This window comes from Emys orbicularis, chromosome 10 (genome assembly GCF_028017835.1).
Source record: "Emys orbicularis isolate rEmyOrb1 chromosome 10, rEmyOrb1.hap1, whole genome shotgun sequence".
NCBI lineage: Eukaryota > Metazoa > Chordata > Testudines > Emydidae > Emys > Emys orbicularis.
The window spans coordinates 63,273,958-63,292,839 of NC_088692.1; the positions used below are offsets into that span (position 1 = coordinate 63,273,958).

At 39.2% G+C, this 18,882-nt stretch overlaps 1 protein-coding gene across 1 annotated transcript in view; it reads left to right on the plus strand.

Annotated features, from left to right (window-relative positions):
- SLTM (SAFB like transcription modulator) overlaps positions 1-17,243 on the plus strand; it is a 31,190-nt gene extending 13,947 nt beyond the window's left edge. The window contains exons 7-21 of the mRNA XM_065411511.1: positions 1,270-1,738; positions 2,283-2,332; positions 5,165-5,283; positions 7,166-7,315; positions 7,400-7,509; positions 7,616-7,776; positions 8,167-8,258; positions 8,509-8,672; positions 9,950-10,130; positions 11,040-11,164; positions 12,791-12,961; positions 13,573-13,887; positions 14,853-14,994; positions 15,937-16,094; positions 16,573-17,243. Of these exons, the coding sequence (XP_065267583.1) occupies positions 1,270-1,738; positions 2,283-2,332; positions 5,165-5,283; positions 7,166-7,315; positions 7,400-7,509; positions 7,616-7,776; positions 8,167-8,258; positions 8,509-8,672; positions 9,950-10,130; positions 11,040-11,164; positions 12,791-12,961; positions 13,573-13,887; positions 14,853-14,994; positions 15,937-16,094; positions 16,573-16,681 (2,516 nt within the window). The 3' untranslated portion in view covers positions 16,682-17,243. The remainder of the gene's footprint in view (positions 1-1,269; positions 1,739-2,282; positions 2,333-5,164; positions 5,284-7,165; positions 7,316-7,399; positions 7,510-7,615; positions 7,777-8,166; positions 8,259-8,508; positions 8,673-9,949; positions 10,131-11,039; positions 11,165-12,790; positions 12,962-13,572; positions 13,888-14,852; positions 14,995-15,936; positions 16,095-16,572) is intronic.
- The last annotated feature ends 1,639 nt before the right edge of the window (positions 17,244-18,882 follow it).

Here is an 18,882-nt window from a genome sequence, read left to right on the forward strand (position 1 = left end):
ACGTTAGGTTTGTCTCCAGTATTAAATATTGACTATCTCTGTATTAAGCTCACTAAGATCCATGTACTCAGTGGATTTATTTTTCTCTTAAAAGTGGATGATAGTACATATCAGTTACTGTGGTGGATGTATGCTTATTATTAATTAAACAAAAACAAACCAAATATGCAAGGACTTCTGTTTCTATGGTGCAGTAAATCTTGATGCACAAATTGAAGACTTGCACTGCAGTAACTGGTAGATGCTTAACTGAATGAGACAGTACATTAATATAGTGAACTTTGAAAACTCTACCAATTATGGACCATCATCTACTTGACTTTTCACATACTGTCATCCACGTGCTGCCAAGTTGGGCTTAGGATGGTAAAGGAAGCTTTCAGAAACGTGGAGGAGTCTCAACAGCGGCTTTTTTTTAAAGCCATTCTACTTACTAACACTACAGAAGCAATGTGACACATCTGACCAACCAGAGACTTTCTGGAGAGAAGTCAAAGGATTCTACATATTGTGGACTAGAAAGCACATGGAGCACTTTCACTTTAAACAAGATGGACAGTATTGAAGTTACAGAATAAACCTACAGACTCACTGTTTACGAGGGACCCTATCGCTGAAGCATCTGTTTTGTGTGAACGCAAGAATATTGTTGGAGATACTACTTATGGGACTGAGAATGAATACTGAAAATCTGCGAAGTGGATGAAGACTGAAAACCAGTTTGCTACGAACTTTGAAGTTCACACTTCGGTTTCTGCAGCAGACTTGTACAGCTATCTTGACTGCCAAACAACCATTCAGAAAGGAGGATCAAGACAGAACCTTGAAACTGTATTGAAGACTGACTTAGACTCTCCTGACTATAACTCTTAAGGATTTTGGAAGGTTAAAAGTCCTAAAACAAGGAAGTTTTCAAACATTGATTAAATCAAACTGCAAGCATCTGAAGAAAGCCTTTCTTTATGGCATATTAACACCTAAAGTGGAAAATGGATACTGGCTATGAAAAACTGGTATCTGCAGGATGGAACCATTTTCTGACTCCTACTGTTTGTTGGTATTTGTTTTAGAAAATGTATTTTGCCATGGCGAATAAGTGATCCTGGGTGAAGAATTTATTTACATGTTAATACACCTTGTTTTTTCCCCCTAACCTTCCATCAGTGCTAATAACTGGCTTTGTATTTTCTAGGTCCTATTCTAGCTTATGCATATGAAATTGTTTAAACTTCTTGTTTTGCCATATTTATTCCTGTTAAATCCTCTTAGATAAAGCAGGTTCTGGTGATGGTATACAAGAAGTATCTAAACCTCTGCCTTCAGAAGAAAGCCTAGCTGAGGCTGATCATTCGGCTCATGAAGAGATGGAAGCTAACACATCCGTGAAAGAAGCTGAGGATGATAACATATCGGTTACAATCCAGGCTGAAGATGCCATCACTCTGGATTTTGATGGTGATGACCTCCTAGAAACAGGTAAAAATGTGAAAATTACAGATTCTGAAGCAAGTAAGCCAAAAGATGGGCAGGATACCATTGCACAGAGCCTGGAGAAGGAAAGCAAGGATTATGAGATGACTGAGAACCATAAAGATGGTAAGAAGGAAGACTGCGTGAAGGGTGATCCTGTCAAGAAGGAAGCCAGAGAAGGTTCAAAGAAAGCAGAATCTGGAGACAAAGAAAAGGACACTTTGAAGAAAGGTCCCTCGTCTACTGGGGCCTCTGGTCAAGCAAAGAGGTTTGTCTTTCTATGTCCGTTCTTTACGATACTGAGTACCAGCATTCAGTAAGATCACTCTACATTAAGGGGGTAGCAGCAAGCATCTTATAATTAATATCTTATGCTCCTGCCTATAGATTTTTTTTTTGACCGCCATAAGTTACTTTTTAAAAATTCAAGATCTTCGTATAGACACTATGTCCTACTGATTGCATTGTCGAATTGTCAGCATTTTATTTTTTTTTTCAAATTGTCAAGTTTAAGTATCCTTGTGATGGTAATGAACAGCTATCAGTTCTAAGAACACAAAATGAAGTCAAGTCCCCGTCCTGAAATCTGGAGAAGATTGCCATATATCCACTGAATAGAATTGTCAGAAAATCTAGATCTTCAGGCATCTTGGGGAAAATCAGTGCAAGAATCCATAAGGGAATCATTTTGTACAAATATAACCCAGTCCACCCCTTTTTGAAATGTTAACTTGCCTGTTAGTAGTAGTGTATAAAATACGATATCTAAAATTCTGTATTTTCAATTTTCTTCTGATGATTTGCTTCTCCAGCTCTGCTAAGGAATCCAAAGAAAGCAAAACAACATCAAAGGATGATAAAGGTAACTTACCTCCTACTGTAGCACTTAGTTTTATATTGCTATATCTTGTGATTTAAACATAGAACACTGTAAAAATGTATCCATAGTAATTGGATCGCCACCTTTTACTTTACGCGATACTTGGGAATCAATCTAGGAATATATTGCAGAACATCTCTTAACCTGTTATATCTTCCTTGCTATGGACTAAAATGGCTTAGCGAATTGGTTCAGTTTTTGACTGAAGTCAATAATGGTAGGAGTACACTAGGCCTTAGTTTTCCTGTGGTGTTTTTTTTTATCCTTCAAGCTCCTTTCAAGTCAGTTATCCCTAATCAAATAAGTGAAAACCCATCAGTCTACTTCAGATCAATCATGAGCAGAAGGGCAGCTCCATTTCTGGTTCTTGTGGCTTTATTTTGAAGAATCTGTATTTTAGATACAGAACCTAAAGTTAGTCACAGCCGTGTCCGTTTATGTATAATACTCTAATCTTTTCTTCTAAAATTCATGTACAGTAAAACCTCAGCGTTACGAACACCTCGGGAATACAAGGTTGTTTGTAACTGAAATGTTTGTAATGCTGAAGAAAACGTTATGGTTATTCTTTCGAAAGTTCACAACTGAACATTGATTTAATACAGCATTGAAACTTGACTGTGCAGAAGAAAAATGTTGCTTTTAACCATCTTAAACTTTCCCTGTATTTTTTTAGTAGTTGACATTTAACACAGTACTGTAGTGCATTTGCTTTTTTTGTTTTGTCTGTCTGATTGCGAACTTCTGGTTCCAAGTGAAGTGTGTAGTTGACCACTCAGTTTGTAACTCTGAGGTTCTACTGTATATAGAAATTGTCTTGGCATTGCATTGTTACCCTTTTTAAAAAATGAAAGCTGTCAACTGAGTAGCTGTACCAGCAGCAATGCCAGTTACAGGCATTTGTTTACTATATAGTTAGCAGAGTCTTAACTCCTTTTAGCTATTGGTCTGTCAGGGAAATTCCATTTGCTTTTACTGTATCTGATGTTACAACAAGAATTACATAGATAGTAGTTGGTGAGCATAGTAAAGTAATTGCTCTCCAAGCCTAAAAGTCCATAAACACTGGGGAGAATCACAGTGAGGGTCCATATCAAAGTCCTTAAATTGTCATGCATAGAGTTCTTGTCCCCATCACGAAACATTTTATTTGGAACTAAACAGAATGCTATCCAGCAAATGGAATTTGTCTCCAGAAAAACACCTCACATGTTGAATGTGAAATTGTCACTTCCCCCATAGTATTGTAAAATAAATAAATAAATAAATTAATGGAGATATCCTATCTCCTAGAACTGGAAGGGACCTTGAAAGGTCATAGAATCCAGCCCCCTGCCTTCACTAGCAGGACCAAGTACTGATTTTTGCCCCAGATCCCTAAGTGGCCCCCTCAAGGATTGAACTCACAACCCTGGGTTTAGCAGGCCAATGCTCAAACCACTGAGCTATCCCTCCCCCCATTGTAGATACATGCTCATTATGTTCTTTTTGTATGTTTAACTTCATGCATAACTTCAAGTAACATTTTAATAACTAGGATACAGCAACTCCATTTTGTTACAACTAAAGCATAAGATAACTAAAATTTTCACAGAGGTATCTTAAAACATGTGGACACTTACAGTTTGCTGGATTTGCAGTACACTGTTAAAAAAAAGTCTAAGCATTAGGTATTCATAAAATTCCCCATCTAAGATTTTTAAATATAGTACACTTAAGCATTACAGTCAATGACTTAGTTCAAATTTTTCCCTTTTGTTATTACTTAGGCTCAGTACAGAATAAGTAGTCTTTTTTCCAGATGACATGGGAAAAGATTAAGGACCCTCCAATAGGATGGTGGCAAGTCAGTTTTTAGAATAAATCGTTTGTAGGGTTGGAAGTTCCAATTTTGGTACTATTGGCATTGCCTGTATGTATGCCTAGGACCCTGTTTCAATAATAAATGCATTTGAATACAAACAATTGCAAAGTCATATATCTAGGTATGACCTGCAGTCTTTGTTCCTACAGCATCTTGAAAAACAGTGATTCTGAAAAAGATTTAGGGGTCATAGTGGATAAGCAACTCTACACAAGCTCCCAGTGTGATGCTCTGGCAAAAATGGCTAATGTGATCTGTAGATGTATAAATGGGAGTAGTGAGTAGGTAGGTGATCTTGCCTCTCACTAAGGCATTGGTGAGTACTGGAATACTGCATCCAGTTTTACTGTCAACATTTTAAAAGATGTTGAAAAATTGGAGAGGGGTCCAAAAAAGAGCCACAGAAATTATATGAAGTTTGTGAGAAAATCTTTTACAGTGAAAGACATAGAGCTCAGTCTTCTTTTTTAATAAGCTAAAGGATTGAGGTGACTTTGCAGTGCTGTATAAGTATCTTCACGAAAAGACAATACCAGGCACTAAAGGATTTGTTAATCTAGCAGAGAAGTGCATAATAAGAACCTAACCGCTGGAAATTAAAGCCAGACAAAGTGAAATTAGAAATAAGGCGCACATTTTTAACAGCGTGATTAGCCACTAGACCAAACTACCAAGGGAAGTGATGGGTTCTTGATCTGTCTTCAGAAAAAGACTGGATGCCTTTCTGGAAGATATGTTTTAGTCACACTAGTTTATTAGGCTAAATACAGGGGTAGCTGGATGGATGAAATTCTATGGTATGTATTCTACAAGAGGTCAGACTATATATGAACTAATGGTACCTTTTCTCAAAGTATGAATTGAGGTAATAATAACTTTTATTTGATGATCATGGTAACATTAGACTACATCTTAGTAACTTCAAGTTTTCTTTGTGAAACTTGTTCCAGGAAGTGCAAGCAGTGTTAGTGGTAGCAGTGGAAGTTCAACTAGAAACCTATGGGTTAGTGGACTCTCTTCCAACACGAAAGCTGCTGACTTGAAAAATCTCTTTGGCAAATATGGAAAGGTATTTCTTCGTGTTCAGTATTTTGATTGAAAGAACTAAACTGACAAATGTTACGTTTTAACATGAGCTGATCTAAGACCATATCTGACTGACCAATATAAAACCTAAATTGCATAACGGTAACATCAAGAGTATCTTGACAGTGAAGGAAGAGGTTTTTGTTGGAGTAGCTTCTGAGAGAGATGAGGGGAGGTGCGGATATTGAGTTTACTACCTACATACCAACTAAGTTCTCATTTCTCCTTCCCAAAACCTGCAAAGGTCAGTCTCTGTCTGATGCATATGCCATAGTCTGGAGTAGTCAAATGGAAAGGTTTTGTAGCACAGCCTAAAATGACCTCTTCATGTCGGGATTAAGGAGGAGTTGGACTGCATAAGTTATCACTTTCTCATAGCCAGAGTCTAATTCTTTTTGATCCAAAAGTCTTTGTTTCCTCTGAATAGTAATTAGAATAGCACAAAAGGTTGTGGCCTTTTTTTTTTTTTTTTTTTTTTTTGGTCTGAGTGGCTTATTTGTCTATTTAAAACTTGTTCCCAGTTGACTTCTAAGCTAAACAGCGAAACCTCTTAAGTTGAAATAAGCATCCATGCAACCTTCTGCACCTTAAAATAACACCTTAATATAAATACACAGCTCTGTTAGAGACAGTTGCTAACCTCATTTTACAGTTTTGGGTTGGGGAGACCTGCAAAAGTCGTGATAGTGGTCTAGGTATTAATTTGACTTAGCTTTCCATGTTTGTAACAAAACTTTTTAAAATCTATAAAACTGTTTATACAGGTTTGTTTCCTAGGCATGGTATGTAGACTTGACACCAGGACTTCATGGATTCTGCCGACATGCAGTTTGCCACAGAATCTAAATCTTCATTTACATATTTTTATGGTCTTATAGTTGCATCTGTTTAATCTTCAGAAGCTCTTTACAGTGTCTTCCTCAGGTTGCAGACCTCCTGACACAAGCTCAGGAGTGTACAGTGCATCTCAATTGGTTATTAGAACCAGAAGCCTGTATTTATAAATTACATATCAACACTATTCCACTGCTGGTTATTCTAACAAACACCTAACTGATATGTATATCCCACAGTCCTGAAATGCTTCCCACACCACCTCAGATGTTGACATCCTTAACTGTTCCTATTCAAGTGATGAAACCTCCAGCTCTGTCCTTTTCTCCTTCTACAATGCAGACTTGCATTACTGGAAAATAAATAAATCTATGGTCTATCAAAAACTGAATTTAAGAACAGTGTAAACAAAAGTATATCAAAAGAGGCTACAGTACTGCATGTTTAAACGTTCATTTATTGAAGCTGCTGCCTCAGTGCTGCAGAATCTAGAAATGACGCCCTAGCATTTATGTACTTTGTAGCAAGATTGACCTAACTGGGAGCCAGGGGTGACACCTTGCTCAATGCTTTCCTCTCAGCAAGAGGCATCCTGGCACACACTACTGAAATTACTTGACAGTCTGATATTGACTCTCGAAAGAGATTCCCTCCTCCATATGTATATGTGGAGTGGATTGCTGCATGGAAATTTGAGTGCCAGTATAAGTTGTTGGTTTCTCACTTGTCTAGCCAACAAACTTAAACAGTGTGGTAAAGTTTCAACAAAATGTTACTTTAGTGGATGAGTACTAATTTTATTCTTGTATTTCATATACAGTAAGACTTTTTAAAATTGTGTTAGATCTACTTTTGAGCAGATCCACAACTTGGCATTACTAAGCTGAGAGTTGGGGTAACATATTCAAGACTTCTGAAAATTTTACCCTTAGTGAGAATTTTCGCTAAGAATAGAGATTATCTTCTCCTGTCTCTACCAGCTGCATCCAAAATGTTAAGCTTTATTCTTCAAATTTAATATATATTTTTAGGTCCTTAGTGCAAAGGTGGTCACAAATGCACGAAGCCCTGGAGCAAAGTGTTATGGCATTGTAACCATGTCTTCCAGTACAGAGGTGGCTAGATGTATTGCACATCTCCATCGCACAGAGCTACATGGACAACAAATTTCTGTTGAGAAAGTAAGTTTAGTGCATACTCCTTACATAAGGATTATTTGTGTATGTGGTCGCATTCTATTAAATTTACCTTTCTAAAAAATGTAGGTAAAAGGTGATCCTTCCAAGAAAGAGCTGAAGAAAGAAATTGATGAGAAATCTGGTTCTGGTAGAAACATGGGGGATAAGAAGACTGCATCAATCGATAAAACTAGCAAGTAAGAGCTTGCTTTACATCTTTTGGTTTGATGGACTGTCTAAACAAAATGTGTACTGAAACTATATATCCTTTCTCACTGTCTCTTTATGTCCTTTTTTAACAAGAACTCAGTCAGCCAAAAAAGAAGAAAAGAAATCTGACAAATCGGAGAAAAAAGAAAGTAAAGAAGCTAAGAAAACTGAAGGTAAAGATGAGAAGAATGATAATGGATCAAGTGGCCCTAATCAAGAATCCACTAAAAAAACTGAAGAAAAGAAACGAATAAGTATGCAATATAGCTTTTTTCCTATTGCCTCTGTTTTCATCTTTTCACTTGCTTTTACGGCAGCAGATAATACCCAAGATGCCACTGCATATAAACCCTAAAACCTTGTTTCCTTAAAACCTTCAGTAATAGGGCTGTCATCACTAAGAAAGTCATTATAGTGCTGTCTTACAAACTACTAGATTTTTGTATGACTGTTTATTACACAGATATGTACTGACATACCTGTCCTATCATAGTCATCTTAATTTTTAAGATTCATATCTTGCATTTCAGCAAGTAAACTTTCCAGAGCAGGCATCTTAAAATGTTAGGTTATTTTCATTTGTAACTGTAGTGTTAAATCAAAACCACTTTAATTCATACTTGTTTTAAACCCATTTTTCTTAGGTGGAAAAAGTCCAAGTCAGATGGTAGTTCTAGACCAAACAAAAGGAGATCAGGGTCACACTAGGACAATGAGAAGGGGAAGGTTTGATAAAGTAAGTATCTCTCTAAACTTAACACACAGTCCTTGTCTGTCTCCACATTACTTTCTAACCACCTCGTCTCCAATTAATAAGCCAAGTTAACTATCTGCAGATAGTTGTTAGCTTCAGAATAGTCTAAGGTATCAACAGCGTTGTCCATGCTAACTAGTTCTTGAGATTGTGATAAACTAAACTACCATAGTATCCAGAAATCCCCCTAGTCCCATGTGACTTTTGAAATAACTGGAATTTCTGTCTACAGCCACTGATGCTAAGGAACAAAGAGCGTTTCATTCAAGATAAAATGAAGTTCAGGGAGTACAGAGGTAGAAAGGATATCTTGCCTTTTGAGAAAATGAAGGAACAAAGAATGCGGGAGCACATGGTTCGATTGGAACGAATACGTCGAGCAGTTGAGCTCCGAAGGTAGTGATCAAAATTTTTTGTTTCAGTTCAGACTACTTTAAGGCAATTGGGTAAAATTGCTATTAGAAATCCGATTATAGGGCATTTCATCAAGCATTTTCCATGCTCAGATTTCAAATTGGAATTAAAATACACCTCTACCCCGATATAACGCTGTCCTCGGGAGCCAAAAAATCTTACTGCGTTATATCGAACTTGCTTTGATATGCCGGAGTGCGCAGCCCTGCCCTCCGGAGCACTGCTTTACCGCGTTATATCCAAATTCGTGTTATATCGGGGTAGAGGTATACTTCAGTCAAATATCTGAAGTCCATATTTGGTGCAAAAAGTTGGAAAATAGTGTCCATAGAGTAGAATAACTGGGATATGTATTTCATAACTGTCTGTGGTATGTCAGTTCTTACATGTGATCAATCTGTTTCTGTAAACTCTTGACATCTTTAATCCAATTGACTGTAATAAGTGTGACTAGAAATAGCTAATTCCGTAAGTACACCTTAATGACAAGGGGGCATGATATGGGATTGGTATTTTTGCCACAAATAAGCCAATCTGTCTTACTTTGAAGCTGGATAGATACTCTGCTTTGTTCTACTCCCTCTATGTGGGTCAAGCTCGGCAAAGGGAGCAGAAGCAACCCATGAGTTACCTGTTGGCATTCCTGTGGTGTGGGGATTTCCAGCAGGTGTAGAGCTGATATAACAGGCTCCTACATCTCCCTCCCTGCAGCCTAGTGCGGCGGGGGAGGGGGAGGAGGAGGAGGAGAAGGGAAGGAGTGGGACCATGCTGCACTCTGACATGTAGCCCAGCTATAGCCAGCTATTGTCAGAATTGGAAGAGCAGTAATTAGCCCCCTGATGATGATTCTCTAGCTCTGCTGGAGCTGCCACAAGCTGTATACAGCAAAGAATCTAACTCCCACCTTGTATATCTTTGCTAGGCTGTCAGCCTGGCAGAGTCAAAATGCAGACAGTAGCAGCAGAGAGGTGCCAATTAAAAAAAACCCCTAACACCTACTCCCCGTTCTATCAACATCGAATCTACGTGCACCTCAGATGACCTCTTAAATAAATGGGCTTCGTAGCATGCCATACAGATTACCCACTTTGGGCTGTTTGGGACAAAGGAGGAAGTGAATTCCCAAAAAAGGGCCCTGCCAGCAGCCGTGTCTTTCAGTTTGAACACCTGCTGTGTTCAGCTGTGGCAGTATTGCACAGGACAAACAAGTCTCAAATAAACAACCACTATAAGCCATACTTTTTAAATTCATGTTGTAGACGAAGAGAACTTGCTGAGAGAGAGCGTCGTGAAAGAGAACGCATTCGAATCATACGTGAACGTGAGGAACGTGAGCGCTTGCAGAGGGAAAGAGAACGATTGGAGATTGAAAGACAAAAACTGGAGAGGGAAAGAATGGAACGAGAGCGCTTGGAAAGAGAACGGATTCGTATTGAACAGGTACAGGCCAGTATGCACAAAGTGCAGTGTTACATCAAGTTACAATATTGTACTTAATCCTTTCCATTTTATTTGCTGTGATTCTCTTAAGTAGAAAATATAACTTGTAAACAGTGAACTTTCCCTCTGGCTGTTCAGCAGCTTATATGGAGAGTTGTCTAGATCTCAGTGGAAGTCCACAACCAAGAGGCTAAAGGATTCTTTTGGCCACATAAATCTAACTTAAATCTGCAAGTATTTCTTCTATAACAGGGGTAGGCAACCTATGGCACGTGTGCCAAAGGCGGCACGCGAGCTGATTTTCAGTGGCACTCACACTGCCCGGGTCCTGGCCACCGGTCCGGGGGGCTCTGCATTTTAATTTAATTTTAAATGAAGCTTCTTAAACATTTTAAAAACCTTTGTTTACTTTACATACAACAATAGTTTAGTTATATATTATAGACTTATAGAAAGAGACCTTCTAAAAACGTTAAAATGTATGACTGGCACGCGAAACCTTAAATTAGAGTGAATAAATGAAGACTCGGCACACCACTTCTGAAAGGTTGCCGACCCCTGTTCTATAACTATGAATTTACTGCAAACAGAAAATGAGAGTGCCTTTCAGGGCATATTGGTACTAGAAATGTTAAAACTTTCTAGTGACAAACTCTTGGCTAATGAGATGGCATACCAAAGGTCCTATTATTCTGCTTTTTCATATAGTGAGTTATGTCTAATAGAGCCCAATAGTCTCAAACTACTTCTTTGTATTGCAGGTTTCTCCAGAATTAGTACAGAAATTGAATTTTGATCTGATTGTGTGGGGGGAATTCATTCTGTATTTGTAGCAACTGTTGTATATTTGCCTCTAGTTCAAAGCTAATGTGTTCATTATATAGTAATCCTCTCTTATCTTTTTGGTAGGAGCGTCGCAAAGAAGCAGAGCGTATTGCTCGTGAAAGGGAGGAGCTTCGTCGACAGCAGCAGCAGCTTCGTTATGAACAGGAGAAAAGGAACTCTTTGAAACGTCCACGTGATGTAGATCACAGGTAGTGTATTTTCCAAGTTGCTAATCTGATGCTCCTGCCACCAAACAACCTCTGTTTATCATTAAGTGGGCCCATGCAGAGAACACTTAGTTGGCCAGGATTCAACACTTGCCACCATAACCGAGTACCCAGTGCTGCTGACCTACTTGCTAAGGACTAATACAGCGGTTCTCAAACTGTGGGTCGGGACCCCAAAGTGGGCCGCAACCCTGTTTTAATGGGATCGCCAGGGCTGGCGTTAGCCTTGCTGGGGCCCAGGGCTAAAGCTTGAGCTCCACAGCCCAGGGTCAAAGCACAAGGGCTTCAGCCCTCGGTGGTGGGGCTCAGGTTACAGATCTCCCACTTGGGGCTGAAGCCCTTGGGCGTTGCTCTCCTCCTTCCTGGAGCAGTGGGGCTTGGGCTGGCTCAGACATCAGTCTCCACTCCTGGGGTTGTGTAGTAATTTTTGTTGCCTGTGTAATGAAGTTTGAGAATCCCTGGACTAATATGCCTAAATCAATGTAATGTAACTGTGGAGAGAGACAATTCTGTACTAGGAAGGAAACCTCTTATGATAGAGCCCTCATTGCCCAACAAGAGCATAACGTACACGTGTGTGCATGCTATTTTACTGTCCAGCTACCACTTCTTGGTGTTAAAACTTCAGATCCTGGGAGCTGGATGGCTCAGTGAATCAGTAATGCAATACAGAGTCTTTGGCCTCTAGATATCTGTATCAGTTTCTTCCCAGTTGAGTGGTCAGTGACAAAAATTGTTAGCTGGCAGATGTTTGCCCCATGTGACTTGAACAGGCGGCGTTACACTTGACTACTTGTCAGATAAGAATGGAACTAAAATTCTTACAGTTGGCACCATTGTTAGTATTTTCAACAGTGTGTAAGGAATCACCTAAAATCAATCAATCATCGAGGTGGTCATGATTTTCCCATTGGTCAAAATACGGCTGCTTCTATCAATGGTGTACGTACTTCATGGGAAATAGGACTTCAGTTTTCAAGGCCATTAATTGCACATTAATGAACACACAGCCTTTCTTTAGAGAGCCTGCAAATAGACTAAATCCGATCTGTTCTGTTCATAGTTCTGTGATTTAATGTCTCCAATGACCAGGCTAACTGGGACATTCTGCATACTGTTCTCCTCCACATGTCAATGTATTTTAGTTCTTGTAATTTTGTCTGAAAGACAAAACTTACCTTTAGTTCTACTGATGTTCACTGGTCACAGATTCTACCCTGTGCAGAAATCAAACCGTGGGCCCTTACTAGTAGTCTCGGATGTTTGTACAGATAGTATTTTAGAACCAAGAATGTTTGTCCACTTCAGGCAGTCTGAGGTAAAATGGAAACTATCATGTGTTCTAGATTTTTTTTTTTTTTTTTTAACATGACCTTCATTAGAAAGCAGTGAACTAAGTCGTGCATTTATCAAATTCACTGATGAAAAATTGGAACAAATTATCAGTTCTAAGCATAGTTACAGGAGTTGGAGACTTCTTGAAGAATAAATAACGGACGGACTCACTTGAAGAAAACTTTTTATCTCTTCTGTACTATAGTAAAAAGACCACAATTCAAATATTGTAACTTGCTGTAAAATATTCATTAAAAATGTCTGTTTTTAAAGGCGAGATGATCCCTACTGGAATGAGAATAAAAAGATGTCCTTGGATACAGATGCACGCTTTAGTCATGGTTCTGATTACAGTCGCCAGCAGAATAGGTTTAATGACTTTGACCACAGAGAGAGGGGGCGATACCCAGAGGGTTCATCAGTGCCATCATCCTCTTTTGAAAGGTATGATTGTGGACAATAGTTACTAAGATTTTTACTTTTAAGAGGTACTGGAGACCTGCTTGAGACTCAGAGGAGTGTTTGAGATTTCTACCCTTGAGTCCGTAAGACAGATACTGCGGGAAATAGCCTTTAATAAGGCTTGATGTTTGGGTTCAGCATTTCAAAACAAAACAAAACACTGAGAAGTGTCTCTAGTATTCATAGGAGGCTAATAGAGCTACATTTTCATGGCAGTCTAGATAGGATATTGATGTAATATGTGGCTAAATGGCAACATTTGCCCAAACAGACTTTTTTCTTAAAATTCATAGACTAATTTTATACTTTTTCAGTTGGATCTCTGGTTTATCCAGCCCATTTCATAATCCTGGAAATAAGTTTCTGTAATAGTGTTTAGTTCTGTAACAATGTTCTGATTGTAGGAATTAAGTGTTCTGAAACCTGCTGTGAGTTGAACCTTGTCACAGTTACAATAAGTGTAGGTGTTCACATTTTGGTAATTCCATGTACATAGCTACTAAATTGACTGAACTAGGTAAGGAAGCAACTGGTGTTCTAGCTGAAGTTAGTGGACTGGGCAAATAACGTGTCCTGCCCTCCAATTTGTACAGGCGAGAACGCTTTGTAAATCAAAGTGAAGGAAAAAAGACGCGCCCGACAGCGCGAAGAGAGGAGCCTGGGTTTGAGAGGTACCCTAAGAATTTCAGTGAGTCCAGAAGAAATGAACCCCCACAACCAAGAAACGAACTTCGAGATACCGACAGACGAGAAGTGCGAGGAGACAGAGATGAGAGAAGAACAGTGATAATTCATGATAGGCCAGAAATATCACACGGTCGTCATCCAAGAGAGACTGGTTCAAATCCACCTAGACAAACGAATTGGAAGAACGAGGGAGGCATAAGCACAGACAAACGGGATGCCAGGTAATAGTCTGCTGGATATTAGACAAAGCTGTATTGCTAGTGATTCCAGCAAAATCAATTTATAGCATCATTGGTAACTGTAGAATTTGCCCAAACAAACAAAACTTGCATTCTGTTCATATTGTTTGCCATAACTTGACTGTACAGGGAATCCTTGGACTTACGATGCGCCACTTATGACGCTTTTCAATTGACTGCCTGTTTCGCCGTTAGGATGCTCATTTTGCACAAAGTTCCTTTGAAATCACTTCCTGGTTGCGATATACTGGTGTGGAGCTGAAAGGGGTCGCTTCTGATTGGCTTTGAGGCAGCAGCATAGCTTGTTGCCGGGTAGGGTTGCTGCTTGTTTTTGATTGGCTGAGCCCAGGGCCAGGAGCCAATCAGAAAGCTTGAACAGTGATTGGCTAAGGCTCAGTATGTGTGCTGTTCTCCCTGGCTTTCTGAGCTTGTGTTGCCAGCATTCTGAGTAGCATATGTGAGTTTATATGTTTGTTTGAATGCTATTTAATGTTGCAACATCAATGTATTTACCGTACACTGTATTTTTTTAGTCATCTATAATTCATTTAGTACAAAAATCTAGGTTATTGTGGTGAAAATAGTGTATCAAGCCTTGCTTCAGGAACTAATCCCCCCTTCATACCATTGATTCCTCTGGGAAAAGCGGTTTCAACTTACAACACAATTCTGAGGAATGAATTGTGTCGTAAGTCCAAAGACTCCCTGTATTGCTTATTTGAGAGAATGTAGGATGCATCCTATTTTTATTAGCAACTTTTTTGAGGTGAGTTAACTATTCAGACACAATTCAGACGTATACATTGTTTCTTGGGAAGTTACTTGCAAGTAACTAAGACCCTAAAATATACAGAAAATTGGACTCTGTCTAGCCTACACACAAAGTTGTTACCAGCTACTGCCTTGTGCCAATAAAAGAAAAATTTGATTAGGTAATTCTCTTACAGAGGAGAGAGACCAGAGAGATCAGGAAGAGAGGTGTCTGGACATGTGAGAAGTGCTGCTCCCGGTAGCCGCAGCAGCACTTCTGGTTATGGAAGCAGGGAGGGAGAACGGGGAGTCATGGGAGAAAGAGGAAGTGGAGGACAAGTAAGTATCTTTACTGCTCTATACCTGTTTAATGTTTTCTGAAACTGTTGGAGAATGAGCTAACCCTGTACCCATAGTATTTATACGGCTGTGCAGTGCTAAAGGGTAATGTGTTTTTTTCCCCATTAAATATCCAAAAAGTGAGTGTCCATTACTTCTCTTGGTGATCTAATGTGCTTCAGGTGAATCAGAACGATGGATGTAGCTGCTGTTTGAACCACTGATATCACATCAACTGGTGGGAGAGTAGTTCACTGGAATACAGTGCACCCTTCTCCCTAGGAGCTGAGCATTCTGTCTCAGATAATTATGTACCCGACTTTCTAAAGCGTTCGGTAACAACAAAAATCCCAAGAACAATTAGAGTTCTAATCTTGCCCTTGCTGGCACTGTAGTCTGTAGTGACAACCGTGCTAGTGTGACATTGGCTAACCAAGAAACTCTAAGACTCAATTTCTTCTCTGATACCTACAGATAACATTAACCATCCTTCAAAAAAGGGGAGTATAGCTATTGCTGTTCTCCAGGTAGGGAAACTGATGCAGGGTGTGAAGTTACTAGTCCACTGTCACAAAACAGATCAATGTCTGAGCTGGGTGTAGCATCCAGGTTTCTTGATTCCCAGTCCATGGAACCAGGCCACCTTCCCAAAATTTAAAGCTGCACAGAAACACTTTCACAAAGGAGCTCCCATATTAGCATTGTAAAAAATGTTATTTTGAAGCAAGAGGATCAGACTCAGAAATGCCAGTTCTAAGTTGTTGAATTTGTAAAGTGATTTTTACCTTTAAACACTGTTACGATAGAATTTACTCCAAGTATATTGGAGAGAATCCAAAGTCATTGCATAAAATGTGTATTTCCTTCAAGTAACTCAATACATTGCAGTTTAAGCCATGTGATCTTTTCAGACTTGCAGTAAATCACTGTATATTTTGCTAGCATTATAATGAAGATAGACATGTTGTTGAACGCCATAGTCGTGAAACTGGACCAAGAAAAGAATGGCATGGACCTAGTTCTCAAGGAAGTGGGTATCATGATGCAAGGAGAATGGGAGATGGCCGTGGAGGAGGTGGCATGATGTCTCCACATACAAGGTACAAAAAACGCTCCTTTCCCCTGGTTCCCCATTGTTGAGCTCTCAAAGCTCTTCATTGTGACCATAATCCTTCTGGATGAGAACCAATCAACGTCACTTAATCGGTTGAAGGGGTCGCTGCTGCACAACATGAAACTCCTCTTTCCCATGAGCTGAGCTGACTTAGTCATGAATCTGGATCATTTACATAACAGTGCAGAGTATTCCCTGCACTGCTACTAGCAGTTATTCAATAGCAGCAGTGTTCAGCTGCATCAGTGTATTCTGCTGTAAAGTGTGTAACTTCCTCTTTAACAGGAAAGCTTTCATTATGTTGTACCAAGCCTCTCCTCCTGAGGTTCTACAAATCTGTTCCACAGTTGTTACATAAGTATTTAGTACTGTTCACACACACATTTGACAGACTCATAAAACTTCCACTCAGAATACCCTTTAACACTTTTTTTTTTTTTTTTTTTTTAAACCTTTGTTTCCAGTAACTCTTCACCAATTAATAGAGTTGTACAGATCACAGGCAATTCCATGCAGAGGGGAAGTGGCTCAGGATTTAAGCCGTTTAAGAGTGGACCTCCACGAAGATTCTAGGATCCACAGCTGCTTGGTTTCAAGATAACTTATTGAAATCTCATCTAAACTTTACCTGATTAGATACAAACAGGAAGTCTTGTCTGGAAATCCTGTTTAATTTTTTTTAATTTTAACATGATTACTTTTTTCCTCTCAATTTTGGAGGCATTTTTAATAGTTGCGTTGTAATTTTGGATAGTTTTTGTGTATCTTTGATAAGCATTTTCCCTGCGGCACTAGAGCTCTGCAAAACAAATTGGAACCAAAATATTTGTTAACACTGTATAAATATAAAGGAATAGTTTGCAGCTGTGTGCTAGTAGTTTAATTTACCAGCATTAGCTCTGTGGTGTCACGCTTTAAAGTTAGCTACTTAGAACAGAACATACACAACAGTAACCTCCATTTTGAAGGTGGTTCAGGCTATAAAACCTGCTTTCTAATTTGTAGAGAATAAGGTTGTTTTCTTGCAGTTCTGGGTATTATGTAACCTATTTTTGCAGAAGGTACTGTTACATTGAGTGCATCTATGTGTATTCTTGCAAATGTATTCTTTTGAAATAAACCTTCATATTCTGTATAGTTCCTAGTAAGTTTCTGGAACTTTCAGTCTGCTGGGGCAAAAAAGAATAAAACTGACACATTTTGAACACAAGCTCTGTGTTCCTGTATGGCATACAATAGACACCATGCGGGGGGGACAGCATGGTTTTGATTGCTGAAACTCTCTACAAACCACTACCTTGTAATCAAAAAGGACAGCTTGTTCAAATCACTGACCACAGTTTCTATACTGCTACCAGTAGAACTCAGTTCATATCTGGAAGACAATTTTGATTTTTAAGTTGAGATGTAAATCAATTAAAATGCAGATTTGCAGATCTGATGCAAGCAATTTAAAGAAAAGTTTCTTGAGTGTAATTTCATGAATGTGAAGGATCACTTTTTTTCTTAATAGGCTGTACGATGAATCTCAACACTAGAGTCCCTGTTTTATTTTTATTCTCAGCCTCTGACTCCACATTTCAGCATGGGGCAAAAGTTAATGGTACTTTTGAAGGCCTGCAAAGGACCAAAGACCTACACTTAGCATCAGCAATCCATTTAATCTTTGCGTGCCTTTCTAATTTAGAAGTAGGAGTGATCAGACTTGGGAGAAACAAAGTAGACTGTCGGGGGTAGAGCTGAAGACTTGCCCTCCATTCACAAGTAGGACAGGATATGGTTTGGGGATTTTTTTTTGTGATCAAAAATGCAACTGGTTAGCAGGGTCTGAAGAAGCAAATTCCTCTTCAATATATAGAATATTTACAACTTCTATCTCATTACTTGCATGCTTCCCAGCATGGTACCCTCTGAATTTGTGGATTTATTCTCAACTTTCCAGTGAGAGTAGAGGGAGCATTAATTTCATTTTACAGATGGACTGAGGCACAAGTGATTTACCACAGTATTGGAGCCAGGAATGGAAAGCATTTCACTAGAGTGGCAGTCAGTGCCTTCACCACATGACCGTCTTTCTCATCTCACCCAGCAAGTCTCTGATTAACTAAAGCTATGTTCACTTTGTGAGAGTCAAAGAATAGTTTTCAACTACAACTGGTTGGGGGTGTGTGTGTGTGTGTGTGTGTGTGTATGTATGTATGTATATATATATAATGGCCTTGCTGCACTTAATCACCTGCAAAATGCCACTGTAAGTTCCTCATAATGGTGCTGGATGCTTTTGAGACTGATGATATGACCGAGATGAATGACAAACTACTCCATTTCAACTCAATCCCGCGCTGGTCATGAAAACCCTATCTGCTACAATGCCATGAGTCAAGAGTTTGGGGATTGGGTGGCAATTAGCTTTAGATTTTAAGCTGTTATGGATTGACCTACTATCCCCTACATTTTAATGGGGTGGCGCATCTATTCGAGCAAGGACCCTGTTGATAGTATACCCCAAAAGCAAATAGAATGAGAGTATTTCTACAAGGCCTTGAGGGAAGTTAGTCCGAGATCAGGCCACTTTTAAGTATGTCAGCATTTTCAGACCTACCCTTCAAGCTGCTGCCTTCTCTGCCTTTGTACTTGGTTCCTCCTTGGCATCCAGATGAAATAAAGGAAGATGTGGGGGTAAATCTGGCTGCTAAAGAAATTTTGAACTTAAAAATTCTGCTGTGCAGGAGAGAAGAGGCTGTTGTTCTCCACAGATGCTACAAGTAAGTATT